This window comes from Patella vulgata, chromosome 3 (genome assembly GCF_932274485.2).
Source record: "Patella vulgata chromosome 3, xgPatVulg1.2, whole genome shotgun sequence".
NCBI lineage: Eukaryota > Metazoa > Mollusca > Gastropoda > Patellidae > Patella > Patella vulgata.
This window is the reverse complement of record NC_065881.2, coordinates 37,992,451-38,018,628: the sequence shown is the minus strand read 5'-3', so window position 1 is coordinate 38,018,628 and position 26,178 is coordinate 37,992,451. Positions and strand designations below refer to the sequence as shown.

Genomic DNA, 26,178 nt, shown 5'->3' with positions numbered 1-26,178 from the left:
GTTGACGTGCACGGCACAGTCCTCTCCTGAACTCACCTGTTGTATTGCCGAATCTCGAATCCCGAATAACGTGCTGGCTCGTTATTCGGGATTCGTGATTCGCCACTAAAACTGAACGACCTACGTTTCATCCGACCATTTCCTCTCTACTTCCGTGTGGGGGGGGGGGGGAATGTTCAAGCACGTGCGCGCTGTATCATTAAGCCTGTCATTTAGTCAACTTGCGTGGTTTCGAATCCCCAGTTGTACGTGGCAAGGAGTAGGATCGCCTGTCTAACCTCGTGGGTTTTCTCCGGGTCCTCCGGTTTAGACCCACTGCTAAAGACCCCTACGAGCAAGCGAATTATTGAAATAAAATTAAAATTATATGTTAGTCTCGGAAAGACCTAGTTTGTGTCGAGTGGACGTTAAACCCCATTTTTTTTCCTCTCTCTCTCTCTACCCCCGACCGTCGGGGTAAGTGAACGTTGGGTGACCGACTAACAAGGAGACGACCGTTTTTTGAGCGAATAGGGTGTTGGATGGTTTGTTGCCGTGCACGGGGCAGTCATCTCCAGCAATCACCTGTTGTATCCCGAATCCCGAATCCCGAATAACGAGCCAGCACGTTATTCGGGATTCGCCACTAAAACAGAACGACCTACGTTACATTCGACCATTTCGTCTCTACCAACGAGTGCAGGGGAAAGTGAAAGTGAGCCAGCACGTTATTCGGGATTCGGGATTCGGCAATACAACATGTGAGTTCAGTAGAGGACTGCCCCATGCACGTCAATAAACCAGCCAACACCCTATTCGCTCGACAAACGGTCGTCTCCTTGTTAGTCGGTCACCCAAAGTTCACTTACCCCTACGGTCGGGGGTAGAGAGGAAATGGTCGGATGCAACGTAGGTCGTTCTGTTTTAGAGGCGAATCCCGAATCCCGAATCCCGAATAACGTGCTTGCTCGTCATTCGTTATTCGTTATTGGCGAATCCCGAATAACGAGCCAGCACGGGATTCGGGATTCGCCAATACAACAGGTGATTGCTGGAGATGACTGCCTCGTGCACGCCAACAAACCAGCCAACACCCTATTCGCTCAACAAACGGTCGTCTCCTTGTTAGTCGGTCACCCAACGTTCACTCCCCCTACGGTCGGGGGTAGAGAGAGAGAAAAAAAAATGGTGTTTAACGTCCACTCGACACAAACTAAGTCATTTCAAGACTAAAATATAGTTTTAATTTTATTTCAATAATTCACTTGCTCGTAGGGGTCTTTAGCAGTGGGTGGAAACTGGAGGACCCGGAAAAAACCCACGAGGTTGGACAGGCGACCCTACTCCTTGCCACGTACAACCGGGCATTCAAAACCACGCAAGTAGACTCAATGACAGGCTTAATGATACAGCGCGCACCTACCCCTACCCCCCCCCCCCCCCCCCACCGAAGTAGAGAGAAAATGGTCGAATGCAACGTAGGTCGTTCAGTTTTAGTGGCGAATCACGAATCCCGAATCCCGAAAAACGTGCTCGCTCGACAAACGGTCGTCTCCTTGTTAGTCGGTCACCCAAAGTTCACTTACCCCTACGGTCGGGGGTAGAGAGGAAATGGTCGGATGCAACGCAGGTCGTTCTGTTTTAGAGGCGAATCCCGAATAACGTGCTGGCTCGTTATTCGTTATTGGCGAATCCCGAATAACGAGCCAGCACGGGATTCGGAATTCGGGATTCGGCAATACAACAGGTGATTGCTGGAGATGACTGCCCCGTGCACGCCAACAAACCAGCCAACACCCTATTCGCTCAACAAACGGTCGTCTCCTTGTTAGTCGGTCACCCAACGTTCACTTACCCATACGGTCGGGGGGGGGGGGGAGAGAGAGAGAGAGAGAGAGAGAAATGGGGTGTAACGTCCACTCGACACAAACTAGGTCATTTCGAGACTAACATATAGTTTTAATTTTATTTCAATAATTCGCTTGCTCGTAGGGGTCTTTAGCAGTGGGTGGACAGGCGACCCTACTCCTTGCCACGTACAACCGTGGATTCGAAACCACGCACGTTGACTGAATGACAGGCTTAATGATACAGCGCGCACGTGCTTGAACATTCGGCCACCTCCCCCCGGAAGTAGAGAGGAAATGGTCGGATGCAACGTAGGTCGTTCAGTTTTAGTGGCGAATCCCGAATCCCGAATCCCGAATAACGTGCTGGCTCGTTATTCGTTATTGGCGAATCCCGAATAACGAGCCAGCACGTTATTCGGGAAACGGCAACACAGGTGAGTTCAGGAGAGGACTGCCCCGTGCACGTCAAAAAAACAGCCAACACCCTATTCGCTCGAAAAACGGTCGTCTCCTTGTTAGTCGGTCACCCAAAGTTCACTTACCCCTACGGTCGGGGGTAGGGAGGGAATGGTCGGATGCAACGTAGGTCGTTCTGTTTTAGAGGCGAATCCCGAATAACGTGCCAGCACGGGATTCGGGATTCGGCAAAACAACAGAAAAATGGGGTTTAACGTCCACTCGACACAAACTAGGTCATTTCGAGACTAACATATAGTTTTAATTTTATTTCAATAATTCGCTTGCTCGTAGGGGGTTTAGCAGTGGGTGGAAACCGGAGGAACCGGAGAAAACCCACGAGGTTAGACAGGCGACCCTATTCCTTGCCACGTACAACCGGGGATTCGAAACCACGCAAGTTGACTCAATGACAGGCTTAATGATACAGCGTGCGCGTGCTCGAACATTCGGTCACCTCCCCCCGGGGGGTAGGGAGGAAATGGTCGGATGCAACGTAGGTCGTTCTGTTTTAGAGGCGAATCCCGAATCCCGAACAACGTGCTGGCTCGTTATTCGGGATTCGCCAATAACGAATAACGAATAACGAGCCAGCACGTTATTCGGGATTCGGCAATACAACAGGTGATTTCAGGAGAGGACTGCCCCGTGCACGTCAACAAACCAGACAACAACCTAGTCGCTCGACAAACGGTCGTCTCCTTGTTAGTCAGTCACCCATCGTTCACTTACCCCTACGGTCGGGGGTAGAGAGGAAATGGTCGGATGCAACGTAGGTCGTTCTGTTTTAGTGGCGAATCCCGAATAACGTGCTGGCTCGTTATTCGTTATTGGCGAATCCCGAATAACGAGCCAATCCCGAATCCCGAATAACATGCCAACTTCACGTTGCCGTGCTTTGGTACATGTATACGATTGGGAACTAATCTATTTAATTCCATGGTAAAGGTATGAGTAATCTACCAACACTAGTCTAGTAATGACTAGAGAAGCCTAGTCGAAACGTCGCTCAGTAAAAAGCAGTAATTGTATTCCATAGAATTGTGACCTATACTGTTATCTCATGTCTCGTCCTGTTATCTATTGTCTTCTGTACATATATATATATATATATATATATATAAACATAATTATCCTTTTTCCACTAATCACATTGTAAATATTCCACTATGTTATAACATGTAATTGTCTGCGATATCACCTCGGTGGAAGCGGACGTTAAATAAAGCTATTTCACACACACACCACAACATGTACACGTTGACAGTTGGAATTCGGCAAAAATTTCTCCACTATAGTACACGAATGGCGTATGTCCGTCTTCATTATTTTGTGCAAAAAAAACCCCAAAACCAAAACAAAACAGGACGTTAAGTCTCATTTCATTTCATAAGTTTTATCCGTATTTATAGTGTGTGTGGATTGTGTTAATCTTGACATTTTAAGTTTGAATATTTAGTTGGTAAAAGTCACCAATTTAGACCAGACAGACTGTGTGTGTCTATGGGCAATGGCAATTACCGTCAAGATGAATATTGCTGTAATACCCAAGGAACTCTTAAAGCACGAATGAATTACGCCATGAACAACTTATTTCCAAAGCCCTGTATATCTATATATACGGCTTTGCTTAGTTCTAGAAACCACACTGATAAGCAGTGAATATTCGCTTGGCCGCTATAGTCAAGTCATTTTATACTGTTCACGGAAATATTTTACCACTATATTCGGTTTTTATAAACAATTCAACAAAATTATTTTTCACATGTCAAGACAAAAAAAATACACGTCAAGACGAAAAAATTCATATGTCAACACTAAAAAATTTACATGTCAAGACGGAAAAATTCACATGTCAAGACGAAAAAAAAAAATTATATATCACGAGCACGTGACCCTTCAAGAGAACGTGACCACATAGTGCCATCTTAAGCAGTTCATCGACAGCATCGCTAACATCACTGTCTGGTTTTATAACACCGAGTGGCGTTCACGGTGGCCAGAAAGTCTCTTTCGGGTTTCTTCGCCTCTTGTACATCAGGTCCTTTCCTCGACTTCTTACAAATTGCCCTCCTCTCATCATCGCTCTTCTCCACGAAACTTGAGTCCACTAAGAAACGATTGGTCGCTACCACTGACTTCATTGAATGTGTCCGAATCGTTGTCATACCGCCAGCTGTTCGAATCTGATTGATTCAAACAGAATGCTCTTCTCAGTACTTCCTTGAAAATACTTCTTTTTAGATTACTGGAGATTTCATTTATCTCGACGGGTGATTTTGCTTGTGTTCCGTGGGATTCCTCACGTCATTCTGAATTTCTGGCATACTGGATCATCAGACATGTCCAATAATTGCAGATTCGGATTCGCCGACTCCAAAAAAAACCTATTAGGGACACCATACATCGACCACGGCATGCGATTACGCTCTGCGCGTTCGGAATATAGGAGTTTCGGGCACTATTTTGGCCGCCATCTTGGATTTCCGCCATATTGGATTTTTCCGAAGTGGTTTCACATCGAAACTTGAATTTGCTGACCCCGAAAATCGCAGAAAAGACGCCATACAGAGGATAACGGGGGTGTTTTCGCACCGCTAAGGTGAGAATTGTTGATTTTGGCGCCATTTTGGACGCCATATTGGATTTTCTGAGATGAATTATTATTGCAGATATGAATTCTCTGACCCCAAAAACCCTATAAAAGACACCCTACAGTGATTATGTAGGGTGATTATGTAAGTGATTATGTACAGTATATTCAAAGAATATCGATTTTGACGCCATTTTGAAAAATGGCCCTGCACCAATCTAAAGAGCACTTTTTCGGGCAAAATTCTTCCGGATTCGTGTTATTCGTTCAATTTCGCCAGAGAAACACCCGGGCGTTTTTCATTTTTCAAAAAATGTTGCATATTGGCCCAACCCTACGTAAATGACGTCAAAAAAGGGAAACCCGTAAAAGCTCCTATATAAAGGTCAGTCATTTTATACAGATGTATTGCGATGGATGTGTAGATTCCTTTGTCTTAACAAGCCTCACGTGTCAAAAAAAAAAATAATTGACGGTTCCGTTAAAATTCGAGCCCCTTCGATAAATCCAACGGACAGGGTGACGATATAATCATAGAAGAATTATTATACTGCTAATAAGTATTCTAATTCGTTGGCATAATACATCCACAATTAAAGATATATTTTTTAAGAGTTTAATATTTAGAGTTGGCCTTTCTTGCGATAATAATTCAAAAATAGATTATAAAAAAGAAAATATTGCAAATTTCAGTCAAATTACTTTATTCTGAACCGAGTTGTCTCTGTTGGAATTTCGGACTAGAAATAGTCATCAACTGTGTCCACATCGTCTACTAGAATTGCCGATCGTTTGATTGACAGACGATAACTCCACCCACATATTCTCGATTATCAAGTAACTTTCTCAATGGCTATGGTACCCTCGCTTGGCAGGCCTTTCATCACCAGTCTCCGGTAGTGACGTCAGTGAGGTTAGCTTGGTCTGCCATTTATTGATTTAATTTTAAATGGACGACTGTTTAAATCCAAGCTATATCCAAGCCATCTGAGGGTCTACAGGGTTGATTTCGAGCTTGTCATAATTCAATAACATCTCAAGCCTAAATAAAGACTTGCAATAGGCAGATTTAGCGCTTGCATAATGTATGTTTGTGGGCATATAAAAACCAATAATTATTTAGTATATGTAGTAGTACCCTTTCCTCTTTACTGGGGGGGGGGGGGGGTGGATGGCTGAATGGTTAGCGTGCGCGCGCCTTATCATAAAGTCTGTCATTGAGTCGACTGGCGTGGTTTCAAATCCCCGGTTGTACGTGACAAGGAGTAGGGTCGCCTGTCCAACCTCATGGGTTTTCTCCCACTGCTCAAGACCCCTAAGCGCAAGCGAATTATAGAAATAAAAATAAAAACCATATGTTAGTCCCGAAATGACCTAGTTTGTGTCGAGTGGACGTTAAACCCCATTTCTCTCTCTCTCTCCTCTTTACTGCATTGGGGGTGGGGGATTTGGGTTGGCGGCTGAATGGTTAAACTGCACGTTAAATCACAAGGTCTGTCATTGAGTCAAGTGGCATGGTTTCAATTCCTGTCTGTCCAACCTTGTGGGTTTTCTCTGGGTCCTCCGGTTTCCTCCTGTAGCTAAAAACCCCTACAAGCAACCAAATTATTGACATTTAATTGAACTATGTTAGTCCCAAAATGGCCTACTTTGTGTGGCCCTTGAACCCCATTTCTCTCACATTCTCTTTTTTCTGCAATGATGTCTCAAAAATCGAAAAAAATTGATTTTGATTGAACCAATTCATTTTGAGCTGGTTGTATTTTCTGTAACAATGCAATGCATGGAAAGTCCACCGTTTGTCTTTCTTGAATTCTTAAAATCATACAAAACATTTTTTGTTTTAAAATATCCTTTTACTACAACAAATATAAAAATATTATTATATCAATTTCATTGATAGATAATAACGTTGTGTACATAAGATTATTCATAAAAATACTATCAAACACAGCTAAATATATCAGAAAAAAACAAAAAAACAAATAAAACCCCTCAAAATCTATGGATGGAAACTAAAATCAAATGATTCTATAAACACTTCTCTATGAAGCTTGAATCTATAAAACTATTACTGGGGAAATTATAAATCAAATAAACAAATTCTGTTGATCTGTACATAAATCTGATTACCAACAAATACTTGAAACTAGCTAAATGAGTTGAAATTTGGGATAATCTTTAGTCTATAAAAATGGAATTATAAAAATGTTTGAATATTTTACAAATGATAGAACATGGTACTGGCCACCGTATTATGTACACCTAGGTCACTTTTGAGTCTTTGACCATGATGTGGGTTATGTACAGAACCACAGAAATTTAAACAAAGAAAAAAAAAAATAATGTTTAATACTATTGTACATACATTATTTGATTTTAAACATGTATATATATATTTGAAATTTGTTTCAAAATTAAAGGAGGAAAGTCGCTAATTCTATATCATCCACAATCTTCGACATTGCAAACACGACTTATTGGTCAATTTAAATCAACACTGATGTTGTTATCTTACGGTGAAAAGATGGGCTTCTGATATCCAATATTTAAGACAAAATGATAATTTTAAAATTGGCACACGAATCGCCTGCCAGAATGCTTTTGAGTGCCATTTGTAATAAAGCACCACGATGAATGAGGCTAAACATACCCCACAGGAGAATACTACTGGTGTAACTGGAATAACCAGACACCAAAGACTGCCATTCAATTTGCACTCTTTGCGTATTTTGCCAAACATAACTGATTAGAAATTACAGGAATTACAAAAAATAGAATGTAAATCAGTTTATATACATTCATAATATGCGTTGCGACCCATTTGTGTCCATTTCTAGGTGCCAAAGAATAGAGATTTAGCTCCTTTAATCATAGCTTGCCAGGCAAGATAACATATGTCAATCAACAGCTTTATAGAGTGAGCACAATAATCAAGATTGGTAAAGAACTTAACTCTGTAGAATGTTTCAGATCTACAGACAGGGGAGACAACAATTACATATATGACCACATTACCATAATAATTAATGGGCTTATTAAAATACCTTTATTTTTATTCATTTACTTTTCAAATATTCAACTGAAATAGGTACGTTATTCTGAAGATCAAATTTAAACTTAGAATGCTAAGGTAAACATGTGTGGATTTCTTAACTGTAAACCCATTTTTACCTATAATCTCCAGAACAAATTATCTCCTAAGTCTTAGATAAAATTCTAATATCGTTACCAACAAATATCTATCAATATTGGTAAATTTTCAAATTGTTCTGTGAATAAATATGATGGGATATATGTAAATTTTGCCTAAATTTGTTTGACATTTTGATTTTTAGCCTATTTCAAATTTTTAAATAATGAACATCCTTCAAATTTTTCTATTATAAATTATAAATAATACTATTCTGGAATGTTAACTAATGAAAGACACATTATTCTAATCACACAAATTAAACTAAATGATGTTTACAACATATTATTTTTACGAATTTCTAATAAAAATCTAACTTACAATATATCTGTATGCATTTAAACACAGTTTACGATATAAATGTATTATACTTTTTTGGCTAGTGAATATTATAAATCTTTATGAATTACTCAAAGCTCATAAGATTTGATAATAAACAAACAACTAACATAATATTATATAACATACATGTAAAGTTAAATTACTTTTTAAAGTTGGTCCTCCTGTTGACAGTCTAATTAAAATTAGATTATGCAGATGGATAAGACAGTAAGTTTGATTTTCATATTTTAATTTTATGCTCTTTTACATGTTATGCTGTTGGCACAAGTAGCACAATCTAACCACAATGGTTGTGTTCAATTAGACCAGCTCTAACCTCTCATTTAGCCAATGAAGATATATTTGTCTGAGGCAAGAAAGATATAAGTCAATCACATTGGTTTACGGAAACCTGTTGAAAATCGTTGGTCTTCCCCTTTAAATAGAACAAATAACTCTGTAAGAGTGTAGTAAGATCTTCAGGCAGTGTAGGTTAACAAAAATGAAAACCATCATGAAATAAAGATTTAATTTTAAATTAGATTATCAAATTTTATAGGTAGTTGGTTGATTTGGGTATATTTTTCATTAACACAATTATTGTTACATAATAATAAAATACAGTATTCATATATTCTAAAAAGATTTAACAAGACAATAACAATTATGCCATATAATAATCAGTACACAAAAAAAATATGTGTATTTTATTATCACCTCAGTCAGCTATTACAATAAAAATATTTAAAAAGTTCTTTTTATAACAATTCTTCATAGAAATCTGATCTAATCCATGACAATGAATTTCCTCTATAATAAAATGAAAATATATTTTAACGGTCAAAGATATATTAAAAGAACAATGATACAATGATAATGTTTGGGTTGTTACTTAGTTTCTAACAAGAGGTCTGAATGACGCCATTAACATGTAAGGTGATGTCATGTAAACAATGAGGTTGGGAAGATGATTACCAGCGGTTGCCAGGCAAAATATGCCCACATATAACAATCAGTACACAAAACCAGTGGCTGCCAGGCAGGATACGCCCACATTTTTCAAGAGATGGATAGAGAACAAGCCAAAAAAAAAGCAATTTTTCGTACAATCAAGGGCCATAATTCAGTTACGATCCGATATGCGCAATTATTGAAAGGAACCAGGACCTTTGGATTATAAACATGCATTTCAAGTTTCATCAAAATCAGATCAAAATTGTGACCTCTAGAGGGCCACAACCTTGACATACCATATGTTTACACTATTTGCATACAAGGGGCGGCCATTTTGTCCGGCAGTTTTGGTCTGATTTTCTCAAAATTCGAAGTCAACCAACATTAAGGTGTAACAGTGATATATTCGAACATTTTTTAAATCGGATAATAATTGTGATCTCTAGAAGGACCACAAGCTAAAAATGTGATTTTTCATACAATCAGGGACCATAATTCAGGAAGTTACTGTCTAATATGCACGAATATCTAAATGAACCAAGATCTTTGGGTTATAAACATGTATTTCAAGTTTCATCAAAATCAGATGAAAATTGTGACCTCTAGAGTGTTCACAACTAAAAACATGATTTTTCGTACAATCAGGGGCCATAATCCATGAATTTATGGTCCGATACATGCCAATATCAAAAGCAACCGAGATCTTTGGGAGATAGACCTATATTTCAAGTTTCGTCAAAATCGGATCAAAGTTGTGACTTGTAGAGTGTCCACTGTCAGACATACGGACAGGGGCGACGACAATATACATCCACATGAAAATGTGGGCGTATAAAAATACAGTCCTTAAGATTCAATTCACATAGAAATCGAATAGATTAATAAGGTTTAGCTGTGTATTTGCTACAAAATTCAACTGGGTCCGAATTCAATTAACTACTAAAGCTGAAAATTCAATTAACTACTCAAGCTGAAAATTTAATTAAACACAAACTACTCAAGCTGAAAATTCAATTAACTACCCAAGTACTGGTATCATCAGATGAAAAAAGGCAAAATTGTTTCAGTTTAATTTCAGAAGTTTTTTCACCTAAGTGCAATGTCTTTATGAATTGAGTTCAGACCCTGGTGACCATTTGACATTATTCCACATTAAAAACAAAAATAACAAACAATATAATATCTTCTGTAATTACAACACGTATATACAGATAACTATAATATAATTGTGTAAATTTAAATTAAAACTACATATACTCAGCCAAATTAAAAACTTGACACTGATGAATTTCAACAAATTTTTTTTTCTGGTAAGTCAAATAAATTTTAAAGTGTTTCTAACGATAGTAAGTAGTAAGAAGCCTTTAATTTCATAAAATTGTAAAGTCACTTGGATCACGTGACTTTTGAGCATATAAAGATGAAAAACCTGAAAAACACGTGCCAACACAAACACGTGAGGTCAATCGATGCAAGTTTGCTTAAACTGAACACGCACACGTAACTTGAACTGGAAAAACAAATTAAAATTGTTATTTTCATCTAAAACAAACAGGATTTTTTGTACAATCAGGGGCAATAATCCAAAAGTTATGGTCTGAAATGCGGAAATATCAAAAGGGACTTAGATCTTTGGGATATAAAGATATGTTTTAAGTTTCATCAGAATATGATAAAAATTGTGACCTCTAGAGGGTCTACAACCTTCGTATTGCATACTTTTACACAATTTGCATACAAAGAGCGGCCATAATTATTGTGACATCTAGAGGGACCTCAAGCTAAAACGCAATTTCTCGGACAATCAGGGGCCATAATTCAGGAAGTTACTATCCGATATGCGCGAATATCTAAAGGATCCAAGATCTATGGGTTATAAACTTACATTTCAAGTTTCATCAAAATCAGGTTCCACAACATTGATATTCACTTTTTTTGAATTGTCTCTCTGTGTTTTCCTGAGTATGATTTCTTGTCCGTGTGTTTGTTTTTGTGTAAATTTTGTGTGATGCAGTCCCCCTGCATTTACTATTAAATTAGCTATTAATAGCCACTGAGCATCAGCTGGGGGATTTTGAATCTGTTGCAAACTACAATATTGTGAAAATCAGTTTAACAATGGTTCAATTTGTTCAAATTTTACAAAGATACTTGAATTGAAGCTTTTGCAACATTTGTCTGCAGAGGTTGTAAACCAGCCAGTGTCCCTTGTAAGTGTTGGTGAAGATCTTTTAATCTGATTGAATCCAAGTTGGGGGATTTTCGAACATTGATTGTTTTGTTTTGTTTTGTTTTGTTTTCTTAAATAAATGTCAAATGATTAAAGTGAATAAATTTTAGTGTGAATTAATCTGTGAAAAATTAAATGTTGTTTGAAATAAGCAAAAGATGATTAGAAGCTTTAAGATGCTGAATGTGACCTTATGAGAGGAGATATCAGTCAATATCTGTAAACATAGAGTTGCCCGGATTCACATAAACACAAGAGGTTAAAATAACTTTGTTTGTGTCTCATACAGACTACAGTAGTATCACCATCATATTGTACCGAAAATTATGTGACATAAAAATGTAGCAACAAATAAGCATGCATACATATAGCAATTTGAGAATAATTAAGAATACATTTCAATATTTACTGACTAGCCAGTTGAATATTTATGCAGTTATAGAAATATATGAAACCCATTATTTGAGAGAATCAAAGGTCATAAACATTGAAATACTGAAATCTAGTGCAGTATCGTAGGTCTACAATCAACAAATATAGATCATACATCACTAAAAATAAAAAATAAATTACAGCTCATCATATATTGGAACAAGTTCACTTTGTTTTAGAGTACCATGTAAACTATATGTCAACTCAAATGAAAAACTAATTACTTGCTCAAAACCATGTTCCTGAAGCAATGACTGCAAGTTTTACAACATCTAGCCTTTACTAGATTATCACAGCTAGACATTTCAGTTGGAACAAAGAAAAACAAAACGAGATGAAATGAAAGTCAAGTTGATCTTGATATAAGACAGACTACATCAGAGATCAATTCGTTACTATACAGAGCAGGACATATCTTGTCTTCCAAGGCATTGAAAGGTCAAAGAAAGGCAAAGTTATCGGTCAGTATTATTAATTGGGTGTGTATGTGAGTTAAGGTTCTCAAAGCTATGGGCAGGCGAACCATCTTCAGCTAATTTGGTAAAAGTAGCCGGTTCATCCATCATGGCTAGGTCATTTTTCTCATCAGGTAATTTTTTCTTGCAACAACGTTTACGTATCTCTATGGCAACAAGAATGATAATAAATGGAATGGGCATAAAAAGAGAAGAGGCAATTGGACCAATGATGCTTATATCAGATTCTGGTGGACTGAGAGAAATCCGCAGCAAAACTATTGGTATACCAGTGTTTTGAATACCTGTTTCAATGACGATAGCAATTAAATTTTTCTTTGGTTGCCTAGTAACAAATGAGATCAACAGCCCGAATAAAAAGCCACTATACGGTATAATTGCTCCAACTAATAGAATTATTGGATCAAAAAAGTCAAATATATATAAATTGGCATAAACACCAACAGTCATGGCAAATAGCAGGAATATGAATACCAATGGCTTAATTATTTTAACAAGTTTTTTGGCCCAATTTGGTCTCTTGTACTGGATGACCATACCTAGAAATACTGGTATAATCAAACCAAGTAATGATGTAATTATGTTGACATATGGTATCTGCATGGTTGTACCTTTATATATGACTTTCTGTCCTACAGTAAACAACCACATTGGTATTAAACCTGAAAAGAAATTTTATCATATTTCAGAACTGCATGTTACATAATCGACGTCCATCAAAAGTTAATCAGTTCTAAATTAAAGCGATATTGCTTAATACTTTGTTTAACAGATGCTATTTGCAATGGAGACAAAGCTGACACAAGCTTACAATGATTCAATAATTAATAGCATGTTGAAATATAACAACTGTTTGATTTTCGTCTGTAAACTCGAAGTGCCTCAATAATCTTCTACTACATTCCTGTGAAGTTTGGTTCGAATCCATTGGATAACTTAGGGAGATATTGCCCCTGAAACTTTACTCAAGTTTGGAGCGGTGTAATTTGAAAATAAAGGCAAATTCCCCTCATAGTGTGTTATCTTTTAAAGCATCTTGCTTCTTTAATCATTTTTCCCATTAAATTCCCAAAATCTCTGACTAAAAGGCAAATACACAATAAAAGTAGTCTTACCTAAGGGCATACTGGTAAAAAAATTATTAAATTGTTATCTAAAGTTTACATTACTTTCTACTGATTTCACTTCAGCTGTCGACTGGAGGATAACACTACTATCCAGATAGCATCTTACTTAAAATTTTGGCTTTCATTTTTAAACAATTTCTACCAGCATTTATAATAAAGAACTCTTTTCAGCTCTTAATTTTGTTCAATTAATGAATTGTTCGTTAATATTCTATATTTGGGGATTACTGCTTAACATAACATTTGTAACACTAAAGGAATAGAGAGAGAGAAATGGGGTTTAATGTCCAATTGACACAAACTAGGTCATTTTGGGACTAACATGGTTCAATTTCATTTCAATATTTCACTTGCACATAGGGATCTTTCGCAGTGGGAGGAAACAGGAGGACCCAGAGAAAACCCACAAGGTGACCCTACTCCACATCACATACAAGCGGGGAATCGAAACCACGCTACTTGACTCAATGACAGATCTCATGAAGCAAGATGCAACGTGCACGCATTAACTATTCAGCCAATACCCCCCCCCCCCCCACTACAGGAATAACACAGCAAATTTGAAATTGAATTTGAAGATCCCATTATAAATTTTAAGCCTGTCACATTTAATTAATTGATCATGGCTATCTAAATGATAGTTAATTACATATGCACCAATGGCAACAGGTGCGCAGTGATTTGTATTGTAAAATATTACAAGGATTATAATTACCTAGTGAACAGACGGTACTAACTAAAGTCATGGTAACACTTAAAGATATATCACCACCTAACAGATATGTATATACGTTACTAGCTGATCCTCCTGGAGAACATCCCAAAGCAAAATAACCTATAGCAATGGCTGGGTCTAACTCTAGGTAATAGGCTGCTAAAAATGATACCTGAAATATTCAATGCGTTATTTTTGTTGAATAGACAAACATGTAGCAATTTTTAGAATGCACATTAGAGTGCACAATTAATCCTGTTATCTAACTATGCTTAACAGGGAATAGTGTCATCTGCCTATCCTTGCATGTTTTCGCTGATTTCCTCTCACTTCTAAAGGCCAATGTATGCCTACTCTTATTTCAAATTCTGACTGTCAAGGGTTCTTTTACATCAACACCAACATAGATACACAGGACCTTGTTTTTTCAGTCCATCCAAACTATGAGATTCTGTTCCTTGCCAGGCCCTACATCCTGCACCACTGACAAGGGGAATCACTGATGGAAATTCCTGAGGACATTCCTTGGCCAACACCAGGCCTGAACCCAGGACCTCCTGGTTAGAGAGATAGCACCTTACTTCACTAAGATATGATTTCCCAGCAAAGCTTTTTTTGTTGTTTTCATAAATGATTTTTTTGGAATGTATGAAAACAGAACTTAATTAAACTTATCTTTGAGGGTTACACAGATTATCTCCCTTTCAATAAATAGAAAATGATTGACTTACTGTAGGCATAAATAAGAATTGTGAGAGCAGACCAATTACTGGAGCTACTGGCCTCTTCAGTGTAGCTTTAACAACTTCTGGATCTATTTTACATCCCATAGCCATTGTTGCCACAACTACTAGAGTTATAATAACCACATTAAAAGCTGTATCAATGGGTCTGCTAACACGAGTTACAATTAATTCAAACTTTTCTAGGAGAGTTTCATTCGCTCCATTATTACTTTCGTGTTCCCTCACCAAAACATTTAGATATGTGCGGCCTATTATTTTTCCGGTAACTTTAAAAGATACCTCCCCTATGCTGGACTCATTCAGCACAAGCAATGTTTCTCCAATAATTTCTGCTTTCTTGGAATTGTCCACAACAAATAATGCCTCAACATAAGTATTACCAAATACAGAATAATTAAAATTTAGAATTGATTCTTTTCCATCATCATTGATTACTATTGGAACATCTTGTTTTAAGTCGATATCTACCACGTTAGTAAAATTTTCAGATCTTGACGTTGGAAGCAGCCACACGACCAATATGAAGAAGCCTGATATTAACATGTTGATCTTTTATCTTGAAATAAAATCTGAAACAAAAATACATAGCATTAGCAATACCAAACTTTACAATGATGTTCATTATATATATGTAACAAGGTGTTTCAAAATCCCATAAAAAAAAAAAAACCATTTGGAATTGAAGCATTCCAAACAAATTTTGTCCATATTCTATACCATTTACAGTACTTTCCAACCATCAATCTGCTTAACTAAAAAACTTAAAAATGCAAGAAAAGAATTGAAATTAAAACATGCCAACAGTGAGGCTGATGTCCTCCGCCTCAACCTCAAAATAAATAGATGACACATACTGATTTAAACTGTAATTGATTAATCAAGTCTTTGGAACACATTAATCCTGCTTTTAATTAGAGGTAGAATCAAGCCTGAATTTAAGGTTACTGATATACTTTGTCAGGTACAAATTATCACACAATGTTTATAATATAATATAATTTGTGTCTGACAATGTCTGTCACAGGTGCCTTACATTCAGGCCTGTATACGTACGTACGAGGGCAGGCTGAAAAGTTCTAAGCCCATCTGTGAAAGACCAGTACCAAGTCAACTGCTTCCATTTTTTTTTTACATAGTCCCCTTCAAGGTGTACACACTTTTGCCAATAATGTTGCAAAGCTTGTATACCGGTCAGGAAGAAATTTTCTTTGGTCACCCTAAAATAAAAAGATCTTTCCCAGCAGGCATGACATCATCATTACTAGGAAAATGATGACCAGCTAGTTCCTTTTTCATTTTTGGAAACAGATCTCATCCATGGTTACCAATCTGGCGAAAAAAATTATCAGGATCTACTTCAAAACGGCGCAGATTGTCACAGGATGTCAGGAATCGGACACGTTTCTGATTCGCAGTCAAAAGCTTTGGCACCAATCTTGCAGAAACTTTTGTCATTACTTACTTGTTGGCGATAATGTGCTTAACCTACTTACGAGAGATGCCCACAGCACTAGCAATATGTAAAGTGGTCAATTGTTGATAAGCCGTCACCATGTCATGCACCTTGGTGATGTTTTCTTGAATGATTGCTGTTGCTTATATTCCGCAACGCATTTAACAGTCCCCATCTTTCTTTGAAAGGTAGGAGGACAAAAAATTAAATTTTATTATCTACTACTCTGTCTGCATTAAGGGTGTACTTCGAAATCATTGTCAATACACTTAAGAATGTTTATAATGTGTTATCATTGAACTATGATTCTGTACACCATACATGTTCGAATTTTATTTACTCAGATAAGAAAAGGTCTATAATAATATAGGTGAATTTATAGAAGTCTGTATTCTTTCTCTGGTGTATTTATACATGCAGTTTATGTACAAAAGTAACCAAAAGCTGTTGATATAGGGCAAAATAAATGTTGAATTTGCTTGATGTGTTATGTAGCGATTTAATGATCAGATAAGTTCTATAGGTTAAGCTTACATTTTCATGTTGGCCAAGTAAGCATATTTATAATAAGACCTTGAAGTTCAAGCAGATCTTTTACTTTAGGGCTCATTCTAAGCTCATTTGACACAAGAATACAGCTTGAGTACAGTGTATGTGTCAAATATAAAATCTGAGAAATCAACACCAATATATTATCATGTTTACCCACTCAGCATAAGTAATATAAACTTAGTTACCATTTGTCACATGTAAATCTAAATCAAAAACATAGCTAATCTTTTTACATTAATTAGACCACATAAAATTACAATTCAATACTTTGTTTTTTTACTTATAGGCTGCATGATGTGAATGCCTCTTTAAAATTTCATATATCTATTTGATGTCACATGTCTAAAACCATATTTTATAAACATAATTGTTATTATAGCTATTTATAATCCGACTATGTACATGTAGGCCTACATTTTAACCTGACATTTTTATACAATGAAAATATAGGTTGACTCAGACGATGAACTGTTCTTAAAAGATCACTTCTGTATAGGTCATGTTACTACAGGCTGACACAAAGAAAACGTTCATCAATAAAAATCAAATAACTTCCAAAATTTTATTTAGATTAACACAAAAATTCAGCTACATTAGGTTAAGTCTATGTAGCAGACATCTCCAAAGTTCCAAGTCTGTCACAAAAACTCTTTGTTTAACTGGCACTCAAAAAATGTGCTCTAAATGAGCTCCCCGGTGCTGCAAGCACATTTGGATCCGGCGGGCAAAGTTCTCGATGACCCTCCCACATTCTTCCCTTGGGATCGCTTTTATTGCTTCTGTGATTGCTGCCTTCAGATCAGGGATAGTCGGGGGGTTGTTGCCATACACCCTGTCCTTAAGGTATCCCCACAGATAAAAAAATCTGGGGCGTTTAAGTCCGGTGAATGCGGCGACCACTCCGGGTCACACCTGCGGCTGATCAGTCGGTCAGGGAAACGCTGCTGTAGCCATGCCAATGATACGTTTGAGGTGTGGGGGGTGGCACCATCCTGCTGGAACCACTAGAGTCCCTGACGACCCCTCTTCGTTATCCAAGTTTAGGTGATGAACGCTTTTTTTGTGTCACCCGGTACTAAAAAAAGAATGATCTAAACAGGTTACATTTGAATATTATGTATGAAAGTGGTATTCCAATAATATAGAGGAATTGCCCAATTTTGTAATCTTGAGATTACTTTTGATTGCAGGATTTAAAGTACAATCAACTAATAATAACACCGAGACACAATAAAAACTGACCACAGATTTGAGACATAATGCAGCTGAAATGTCATCTTTGGCATGATGGTAGGCTGGAATTTACTAATATTAGAACATCAAAATTCTGGCCATAACATTCTGTTCATTTTCATGTTGTGTGGTAGAGTGGTTTCAACAAAAGTAAACCATCATTTATAGAGAGAGAGAGAAATGTGGCTTATCACCCTCTCAGGGCTAACAGTAACAACAATTCACTTACGTTTGAGGTCTTTAGCTGTGGGAGGAAACCGGAGGATCCAGAGAAAACAGGCGACCCAACTCCTTGTGACATATAAGTGTTGGATTGAAACCCCCAACACCCCATCATTTACAACACATCAACTTGATTGCTAGTCATCAAACTGATCTTAAACTCTCTGCTTTTGTCTTCACCAACCAAATACAGATCACAATGTATTTCCATCAACTTATTATTAACAACAAGAATCTTGGACACAAAACAAAATGTAAGGTAGTGTGTGTAATTATAGCTACGAGAACCTTACTAAAAATGTTGAAGTATTTTGTTTATTATTATAATACCTGTAACGTCTTAAAAAAAAAAAAAACCCAGCCCAATGCATCGACACCACTTTTACATCACTGCAAAATTTTTGATTAATTTAATCAAGGGGTTTTTCCCTGAATTAATTGCATATGAAAAACCCAGCAGAGTTCATTCTGTTTATTCTCCATATTTAGCCCGGCCTTGGTTACGTTTTGACATGAAATAAAAATGTCTGGACTTGCAACAGCGTAACCACTTCAATTTAGACCAGATGATTTGTGCCTCTGTCACGTAGTAGTCTATTTTAATTATTATGCTTAAAGATGCATTATGTAAGATTTAGATAAAAAGCTGGCCGTTCTTGCTATAAAATTTCAAAAATAGATAATGCTCAAAGCACAACACAAATGAGTCTCACAAAAATAAAAGTCACTACTCTGGTTAAGATAGTTTGAATAAGTAAGTCTTTAGCTGTGATTAGAAAACAGTGAAAGTTTCTGATTCTCTAATTCTGGATGGTAGTTGATTGCAGAGCAGAGGAGTGGCTACCCAGAAACTTGTATCACCAAAGCAAACCAGTTTCGTTCCAGGTATTTTAAGAGTGTTCATATTGTGCGATCGAAAGGAATACTTAGTTATACTACATGTACCTTCTCCAAAAGTTCAGATAAATATAAAGGAGCAAGATTGTTTTGACATTGGTACACTAATGACACAATTTTATACTGAATTCTAGCTTCTATAGGTAATAATTGCATGGACTTTAAAGATAGGTTCCCAGAAAAGTATTTATCGGGTGGTTATTTCCAATAAAACTCTGGCAATTTTGGTATATATGGAAAGTAGAGATATCCAATCTCACTAGAAAAATTCTGGATTCCCTGAAAAACACCCATGGAGCGTATACAGGACAAAAATGTCAGGGTTCCCCTAATCGACAGCCCGACGATTAGAAATAGCTACACGCGTGACGTCAAAGGTTGCACATGGAGATTGAGCGCTTGATGTACATGTTGATAAAATTTATGAAGGGAGACATACAACACTTTCTGAGATAAAAATCACGGAAAAAGACGCAGGCAATGGATAATCCGAGAATTTAATTAGGATTCGATTTGTAATAAATAGTCAGCGATTGAAGGCAACATCGTTTTGTGTATGCAATGAATTCTCCTCCAACTTCGCACCCGTAAGTCACGTGACACAAACATGACCTCTTTTGATCAATTTTTTATAGCAAGGGTATTCCTTGACAATTATAATGTTTTGAGAAGGATTTGAAGCAAATTTATGATAAATTAATTAGCCTGAATATGTTTTTAGGTCAAATATATCATCAAATCACCCAGTTTGTACACTGGAATGTATCTTTAATACTGGTGATATTGACGAATATTATAGGGCTCTTGTAATTAATCTAGCAGCTGTGTTCTGAATTGTCTGTAATATCTGCATTAGTAAAGTCCAGTCCATACAGAAAATTGTTGGAATAATCAATTCTTGAAAGAACCAAAGCCTGCTCCATCATTTTAGCAGCATCTTTTGTAATAAGGTGCCGGATGTGTCCAATACATTGTGTGTGATAGTAGCAGATGCGACACAGCTCGTCAAAGTTACAATTTAATATTTTCTAAGGAAGTCAAAACATAATGATTTCTATGTCTTTTGCTCAATAGGTTGTCAACTCACTATTATACGATCATGGGCATTATTTCCCACCCTTAAAAATCATTGACACAGGAAATAATAACACAATTACCTCCCAATTACCTATTCCACACCATGGAATAGCTATCTTCAAACGTTTGAATTTAAAGTTGAAAATGATATTTTTGCCAATTTCTCAACTGGCAATAGTGAATTATAGGATTAATAGGATTATTCTTTAACAAGGTAGGACTGTTTATAGATACCATCTATTTTAGGGCTTTATTTTAATACATTTTAAAAATATAACTTAAAAATACGAAATTTAACTTTAACATGTTTTTCCATTGATAGTGATGACTCCAGATAAACACCTAAATTCTTAACATTACCAGAAAAGTTGATGGCAGTATCACAAATCTTCATGCTTTGTTGCGTTATGTGGCCTACTTTGTTGCAAGTACCAATTAACATTATCTCGTTTTGTTTTTGAGTTTGAGTTTAAGTTTATTGTGAGTCATCCAAGATTTGATAGACTGTGAAGTTCACAGAGTGAACACATTGTTGTACATTAAATGATTCATTACTTTGTATGAGGTCGAAAGTGTCAATTAGTTGCTTGTCATAAGCATATGAATAATGACTGATATCATGTTGGTCAATGATATTACCAAGGCATGTTGTGTATAAAATGAATAACACAGGACCCAGCACCGATCCCTGGGGCATTCCACAAGATAATAATACTTTATCAGTCTGGTCATTATCTACCATAACATTGAAATCTGTTGCATAGATAGGATGCAAACTAAGCAAGCATGGTATCAGTGATTTTGAATTTATTTTGAAGTCGTTTCAGCATAACATTATGATCTGAACAATGGTGTCAAATGCTGCCGATAGGACCACCAGGATCTGTGAGGCAATTTTACCGGCATCCACAGCATATCTCAGATATTAACTTTAGCCTCTAGAGCGTCCACAAGATTTTTCAAAGTCATCAAGGGCCATAACTCTGGCAGTAATTATCGGATATTGCTGAATATCAATAGGCTTCTTCGGCTCATGACCTTAAACACTGTGTATAAATTTAAAGTCAATCGAATATTAACTTTGGCCTCTAGAAAGTCCACAAGATTTTTTGAAGTCATCAAGGGCCATAACTCTGACAGTAATTATCGGAAATCATTGAAAATCAATAGGCTTCTTTGTCTCATGACCTTAAACACTGTGTATAAATTTAAAGTCAAACGGATATTAACTTTGGCTTTTAGAGCGTCCACAAGATTTTTTTAAGTGATCAAGGGCCATAACTCTGGCAGTAATTATAGGAAATCGCTGAAAATCAATAGGCTTCTTCATCTCATGACCTTAAACACTGTGTATAAATTTTAGGTCAATCGGATATTAACTTTGGCCTCTAGCGTCCACAAGATTTTTCAAAGTGATCAAGGGCCATAACTCTGGCAATAATTATCGGAAATCGCTGAAAATCGATAGGCTTCTTTGTCTCAAGACCTTAAACACTGTGTATAAATTTAAAGTCAATCAGATATTAACTTTGGCCTCTAGAGCGTCCACAAGCAATAATGTGGACGCCGGACCACCGGACCGACGGACGGGGCAACGACAATATACGACCACATTTCACTGTGGGCGTATAAAAAGCGTCATTTCCACACTGTGTTTGGGTCGATACACAGACTGAAACTTATCCAGTAGAACATGTGCTGACAAAAAGAAACGTAATCGAATATTATAACATTTGTCAATGTCGACAGTTTATATAACATTTGAAGCCAAGATAAACTGCAATAGGCAGAGTTAGCTTTTACATAATGCATCTTTAATAATTGTAGTTGGGTGTGACGGAAATGGAATAAATAGTTATGGTTGTTTTGAAGAAAAACTTGACAGCTAATGCCGTTGTGATTTATAACGGCTAGATCAGTTATAATGATGTCCGGTATCCCATAAATTAAGCATCATATCTGGGGCAAGGATGAGTGCAATATCTTAAAAATATACTTTAAGTTTAAGGGGTGAGTTTTTATGCGTGACAGACAGGACAAAGTCATTGTGACAGACGGGACAAATTTGGACAAGAGAGAATGCAAACTTATTTTAAATGATAAAGAAGTTGGTAATAAATGATGAGTGATGAAAACTTGTCTTTGGATGTTTAAAATCAATTTCATGCTTCTAATGGAGATGTTTAACCATTATGTCTCATTGACTGTGACAGACGGGACATTAATTTGCATCCATTTTTCAATGGATTTATTCAAAACAAATTTTCTTTCTCAAATCAAAATTAAACTAAATTGTTATAATGATGTCAAGTTTCCCATAAATTGCATCATATCTGTGGCAAAGATGAGAGCAATCATGTTAAAAATATACTATTAGGGGTGAGTTTGTATGTGTGACAAATGGGACAAATTTGGATAAGAGAACTTATTTGAAATGATTAAGTAATTGGGAGTTAATGATGAGCGATGAAAACATGTCTTCTGATGTTTGAAATCCATTCAATGATTCTAATGGAGATGTTTAATCTCTCAGTTTTTGGAACCATTTCGTATCATTCAAAATTTGTTTAAATTCATTTATTTTTTAAAACAAACTACATATATATTATATATGATAAATATAATATAACACTGATTAGACAATTCATAATAGAACGAAGATTGCTGTTTAAAAATTATTTCGCATGATAAAAAAAATAATCTGGAACATCAAATCAGAATAAATTTATAATAACAATTAAAGATGGATAATCTTGAAGTAATTTGTCATGCCCTGAACGAATATAAATATTTTAAATTTGGTATATTTGGATATGAGGGCTTCAGATACCTAATCTTCAATTCTAAATCAACATTTTAAAAATTCAAAAAATGCAAATTGGAGCAACTTTGACTGGGGTTTCCAAAAAATCCCTAAAGTTAGCCATCGTTTGTGGAAGAATAAGTTTTTAATAATTACAACTGAACTATCAAATAATAAGAGTTCAATGACAAATGATCTATTAAAAATTAACAATGTTATTACAAGCTTCTTGAACTATTTGAAGGTAAAAAAAACCCAGATTAAAGCAGGAAAGCAGCATTATGAACTTGTGTGACAGACGGGACATTTGTGACAGCGGGACACACTTCAAATACAATTTTCACTCTGTTGATTTATATTAGATCTAATTAATTATATGTTCTGAATCGGCCATATAAAGAAGGAGATAGCTATTATAGTTAAACTTTTAAATATTACCTAGTTCTGTTAATACAGAAACTTTTCAGTGTATTCTGTGACAGACGGGACAATAATTTATTGTTACGATTTTCAGCTTGAAAGATACTTTAACTTACCCTCAAAGAAATTATATACACTGCACAGTTTATTACTAGTTTATATGATACAAATATGCCACTATCATCATTTTCTACCCCTATTTTATTACAACAGAGCCAATTAAATTTAGGCTGCTAAATCATAACTATTTTTTTAAAAATGAACAACAACTTTGGCGCATCGTATTTTGGTGATAACATAAGACAGATAAAATATCAACCCAATTTAAATAACTTCAACATAATTATATTGAAAAAAAATTGCATTGAACTTCCTCCTTATCATTTATTTTAGTTCAAGTGGGGAACATAGGCATGGAATTAGCCTTTTATGACGTGTTTAAAATAAATAAATTTGTCAAATGTACAATTATTTATTTTATTTTATGTTTTTTTGGAAAACCTCTCCTCACCGATGCACCATACAAACACATCAAGATCAGATCTAGTTCCTTTAAAGAAACTAGATAGATCAAGAATATAAAGTAAAAGAAAAATTGATTTTATCACAGTTCACACACTAATAAAACAGACACAATTGTGACAATCTGTCAGATTTGGTGTGTAGGCCTAAATACCAGTAAATGAATGAAAAATGTTTTACCTCTTTCAACATAAAAGTTAAAACGTGAAATACATAATATACCATACCTTAATTGTGCTGTTTACTACATTTTCTAATGGGACTTTATAGGCTAATATTATTATTATTTAAGGTGAACAGTCAACCTTCACAAATAGGCTTGATTATCAAGTCTTAATATTGTATCCGATTGATTGTGGTAATATTCGGGCGGTCTATAACTGGACTATGGTGGCTGATTGGTATCGTGTCGTGATGTCGTGGTGTCGCCCTTCTGCCTTCATAAGGCGACAACCCGACATCACGACATTATAACCCGACATCACGACAGCCAGACAACCCGACATCACAACATTTTAAGCCCCGACACCACGACATTAAGAATGTCGTATTGTCGCGTAAAAATGTCGTGATGTCGGGTTGTCGTGATGTCGTGATGTCGGGGTGTCGACTTTATTAACAATGTTGAAGCGGCCATGAATAATAGAGTGCTGCCCATAGAAATATAGACTATATTTCTGTGCTGCCCCTTGCCGAGATCAAGTCAGCCCTCGCTATCTCATCCTTCACTAAGAAAACTTACCCTTCACTAACTGCGAATGAATCTGACCCTCACTACCAAATTCGCTGGATGACCATATCTGGAGTGTAATCTCGTGCTCGGTATGGGTTAATTCAAACCTTCGATAAATAAAATGAATTGAATATAGTCTATTTTTAGTAACCCATTTCTTTGCTCAAAATAAAAATGTTTTTATCTCTTCTAAAGTATGTAGGCCTAATCATGAATGTGCCAGAAAATAACAAGTAGATTTAAAGAGCCATAGAAACCTACTTTCCGGTGATGTATGGCACAATAACTGGAATTTCGTATTAAAGTTGCAATTTCATATTTTCTAAGAAAGTCAAAACATAATTATTTAGGTTGTCAACTCACTATTATACGATCATAGGTTATCTTTCTCACACTTAAAAATCTTCACACCGGAAATAATAACACAGTTACCTCTCAATTACCTCCCTTGTTTTCCTATTCCCCACCATGGAATAGCTATCTTCAAACGTTTGAATTTGAAGTTGAAAATGATATTTTTGCCAATTTCTCAACTGGCAATAGTGAATTATAGGATTAATAGGATTATTCTTTAACAAGGTAGGGCTGTTTATAGATATCATCTATTTTAGGGCTTTATTTTAATACATTTTAAAAATATAACTTAAAAATATGAAATTGTAACTTTAAGACACGTATTTTGACATTAAACACTCGCCCCATCCCCACCACTCTCTTTAATTCAGCCGAAAATATAATAAATACATTTCAAGAGAGGATTAACTTTACTTTTCAGTATAGATATACGGAATTTTTGATTAAGCCCCGCATTTTTATTTCAAATACCCCCCCCCCCCCCCTATTCACTTTCAAGGCAAGTAAATATAAATGTGCCAGAAAATTATTTATATATTTGAAAACAGAGAGAGAGAGAGAGGGGGGGGGGGTAACGGTCACTCGACACAAACTAGGTCATTTCGGGACTAACACATGCTTCTATTTTATTTCAATAATTCGATTGCGCGTATTGGTCTTTAGCAGTGGGAGGAAACCGGAGGACCCGGAGAAAACCCACGAGATTGGACAGGCGACCCTACTCCTTGTCACGTACAACCGGGGAATCGAAACCCCGCGAGTTGACTCAATGAAAGACCATATGATACAGCGCGCGCACGTGCTAACCATTCGGCCATCCATCATTACCCAACCCCATAT

At 36.4% G+C, this 26,178-nt stretch overlaps 1 protein-coding gene across 2 annotated transcripts; it reads right to left on the bottom strand.

Moving 5' to 3' along the window:
• Nucleotides 1-7,178: 7,178 nt before the first annotated feature.
• LOC126814448 (ileal sodium/bile acid cotransporter) lies at nt 7,179-25,776 on the bottom strand. 2 transcript variants are annotated; one of them, XM_056099469.1, is made up of 5 exons: nt 24,479-25,776; nt 15,058-15,641; nt 14,327-14,498; nt 12,959-13,146; nt 12,606-12,768 (listed from the first exon to the last, which is right to left on the bottom strand). In XM_056099469.1, the coding sequence occupies exons 2-5, from the start codon at nt 15,613-15,615 to the stop codon at nt 12,742-12,744; spliced, it is 945 nt and encodes a 314-aa protein (XP_055955444.1). In that variant the 5' UTR covers nt 15,616-15,641; nt 24,479-25,776; the 3' UTR covers nt 12,606-12,741. The 2 variants fall into 2 exon arrangements, with proteins under 2 accessions (XP_050395539.1, XP_055955444.1); XM_050539582.2 differs by having other exon boundaries at nt 7,179-13,146; nt 24,479-25,770.
• Nucleotides 25,777-26,178: the final 402 nt, after the last annotated feature.

What these genes read in the sequence shown, in the direction of transcription:
- LOC126814448 (XM_050539582.2), bottom strand. Translation starts at nt 15,615, where the DNA reads ATGTTAATATCAGGCTTCTTCATATTGGTCGTGTGGCTGCTTCCAACG. An exon ending in AATTCTTATTTATGCCTACA is followed by an intron (nt 14,499 to 15,057) that starts GTAAGTCAATCA and finishes TGAATATTTCAG; the next exon opens with GTATCATTTTTAGCAGCCTA. An exon ending in TAGTACCGTCTGTTCACTAG is followed by an intron (nt 13,147 to 14,326) that starts GTAATTATAATC and finishes ATTTCTTTTCAG; the next exon opens with GTTTAATACCAATGTGGTTG.